Consider the following 2,941-nt stretch of genomic DNA (forward strand, 5'->3'; position numbering starts at 1 on the left):
GAGCATCATTTACTAAATGAACATCATGCTGTATTAAAGAAGACGTGAAACTAGCGATTGAGACAATAAACTCACTACGCCAATGTTTACTGAGGTTATAAATCAAGAGAGAAGTAGACTGATTGTCTCATAGACTTCTATAGAAACAGACTTCTTTTATTTAGAGAGAATGCAGTTTTAAGTAGTCTCCCTGCTGGAAGTTAGAGAGAATGCAGCTTTAAGGAGCTTCAGTGTTGGCTTCTCTTTTCAGACACTTCTCAGATCAACTACAAGGCTGCAGTGGAAAGACTCCAGCAGCGCCCCCTGCTGGATGATCCACAGCTGCTCTCAGAACGAACTGCTCTGATAGATGAGGCCAAACACCTGGGCAACCTGACATATATGAACTGTGCCTTTAAGATAAAACTGATCAGCTGCCTGACAAAGCTCCACACCTTATATTACGTCATCTGAGACAAACCTGGTAAACCAGTTTGTTCCTGTTGAGTTGTCAGTGAGAAGAGACGCACCGACAGACAGACGGTAAGATTTACCTTTTATTACAAAACTGCGACTTTAACTGTGGGAGGAAAGTTACAGGAAGACTGAAAAAAAACTCAAAGACTCAAAGTTAAAGTAACCGAGGCAACTTTCTGCAGCAAGGAGGGGCACACGGGAGACATTTACCTTCTGGGCTTTCTGCCAGAAATCTCTTAGGTTTAGACCTAGTTTTGGGTTAAAATAAACCCTTCTGGCAAACAGCCCTGAAGGCAAACCTCTCCGGTATTCGAGCGAGGGAAACACAACTGACTTCCTGTTTTAACGTCTGCTGTTTCCGCTGTTTTCAGCTGCTCTCAGAGACAAAATGGCTTCCATGTCAGAGAAGGATTTCTACTGTCCGGTCTGTTCAATCTGTCATGAAATCTTTAGCGATCCTGTTGTTCTGTCATGTAGCCACAGCTTCTGTAAAGACTGTCTGCAGAGCTCGTGGACCGAGAAACAGGCACAGGAGTGTCCAGTTTGTAATAGAAGATCTTCAAAGCCAGAACCACCTCGTAACCTGGAGTTAAAGAAGCTGTGTGAGAGTTTCTTACAGCAGAGAGATCAGAGAGCTTCAGAGGCTCTCTGCAGTCTGCACTCTGAGAAACTCGAACTCTTCTGTCTGGACCATCAGCAGCCAGTGTGTGTCGTCTGCAGAGATTCAGAAAAACACACCAACCACAGATTCAGACCCACCGATGAAGCCGCGCGACAACAAAAGAAGGAACTCCAGGAAACTCTGGAGCCCTTAAAGAAGAAGATAAAGGTTTTTGAACAAGTTAAAGTGAAGTTTGATCAAACAGCAAAACACCTGAAGGTCCAGGCCCGACGCACAGAGACGCAGATTAAGGATCAGTTTAAGAAGCTTCACCAGTTTCTAGAAGAGGAAGAGGAGGCCAGGACGGCTGCACTGAGGGATGAAGAGGAACAGAAGAGTCAGAGGATGAAGGAGAAGATGGAGGCTCTGAGCAGAGAGATAGCAGCTCTTTCAGACACAGTCAGAGCCACAGAGGAGCAGCTGAGAGCTGAAGACGTCTCATTCCTGATCAACTACAAGGCTGCAGTGGAAAGAGTCCAGCAGAGCCCCCTGCTGGATGATCCACAGCTGCTCTCAGGAGCTCTGATAGACGAGGCCAAACACCTGGGCAACCTGAGCTTCAACATCTGGAACAAGATGAAGGACATGGTCACCTACACTCCTCTGATTCTGGACCCAAACACTGCTAATCCAGAACTCATCCTGTCTAAAGATCTGACCAGTGTGAGACTTGGAGAAGAGAGACAGAAGCTTCCTGATAATCCAGAGAGGTTTGATTCACTCTTCTTGGTCCTGGGCTCTGAGGGCTTTAACTCAGGGACTCACAGCTGGGATGTCGAGGTTGGAGACAATACATACTGGCTGCTGGGTGTGTTAGAAGAGTCTGTCCAGAGGAAGGGAGGCATAAGGTCTGGATTATGGACAATATGGTTCTCTGGATGTAAATACTCAGTGTGGTCACCACCAGCTCCAGACACTGATCTTCCATTTAAGAAGCAGTTCCAGAGGATCAGAGTGACTCTGGACTGGAACAGAGGAAAGCTGTCGTTCTCTGATCCTGATACTGACACACACATACACACCTTCACACACACTTTCACTGAGAGGATGTTTCCATACTTTAAAACTGGGGATAAAGTCCCACTGAAGATATCACCACTAAAGGTCTGATAGTCTTAACTTTGAAGGGGGGGATAATAATAGTAAACAACTATTCACTTCTTAACAGTGTAGAGAGAGAAATAATAACTTAGTTTTGTGTGAGGTTAACATGTCTTTAATTATTGTTGGTTAAACTACAGCTGAAACAATTACACAATTATTTTACCGTCACACAACTATTCTGATAATCAATTGATAGTTTTGGTAATTTTTAAAGTAATAATGCTGTGATGACTGTGATGATTTCCTGCTTTTCTCTGTTTTATATTATTATAAACTGAATATTTTGGGGCTTTTGAACTGTTGGTCGAGCAAAACAAGACAGTTAAAGACGTCATCCTGCGTCTCAATAAACTGGTTAGTCCTCAGAGCTCACTTTGTCTTTTGTCATTTTCTTTCAACATTTAGAACAGAAAAAAGCATAATTAATTTGCGTTTAGTCACAAGTTAACTACAGACAAACATTTGATTAATTTAAATATTTTTAACGATTGACAGCCCTAATTATCATTATTACTGTTTGTATAATCATGCTGTGATTTTATACTGTATTGTCTGTAACTGTTACATGTTGTACATCTGATACTTTGTTTAATGTGCGGCTGCTGTCTCTTGAACTCCTGATCTAGTTTAATTTCGTAGGAAAACATACGTTTTGGTGTGCATGAATTTTCGTAGGATATCATACGGACCCATTCATGAGAATGCATTGAAAGATTTCAT

At 42.7% G+C, this 2,941-nt stretch overlaps 1 protein-coding gene across 1 annotated transcript; it reads left to right on the top strand.

Moving 5' to 3' along the window:
• Window positions 1–434: 434 nt before the first annotated feature.
• Window positions 435–2,560, top strand: LOC114572253 (nuclear factor 7, brain-like). Its single transcript, XM_028603784.1, has 2 exons — window positions 435–522; window positions 828–2,560. Exon 2 carries the CDS (start codon window positions 845–847, stop codon window positions 2,225–2,227), a length of 1,383 nt encoding a protein of 460 aa, XP_028459585.1. The 5' UTR covers window positions 435–522; window positions 828–844; the 3' UTR covers window positions 2,228–2,560.
• The last annotated feature ends 381 nt before the right edge of the window (window positions 2,561–2,941 follow it).

Source organism: Perca flavescens, chromosome 17 (assembly GCF_004354835.1).
Source record: "Perca flavescens isolate YP-PL-M2 chromosome 17, PFLA_1.0, whole genome shotgun sequence".
Taxonomy (NCBI): domain Eukaryota; kingdom Metazoa; phylum Chordata; class Actinopteri; order Perciformes; family Percidae; genus Perca; species Perca flavescens.

Excerpts from the sequence above, each read along its gene's own strand:
- LOC114572253 (XM_028603784.1), top strand. The coding sequence starts at position 845 with ATGGCTTCCATGTCAGAGAAGGATTTCTACTGTCCGGTCTGTTCAATC.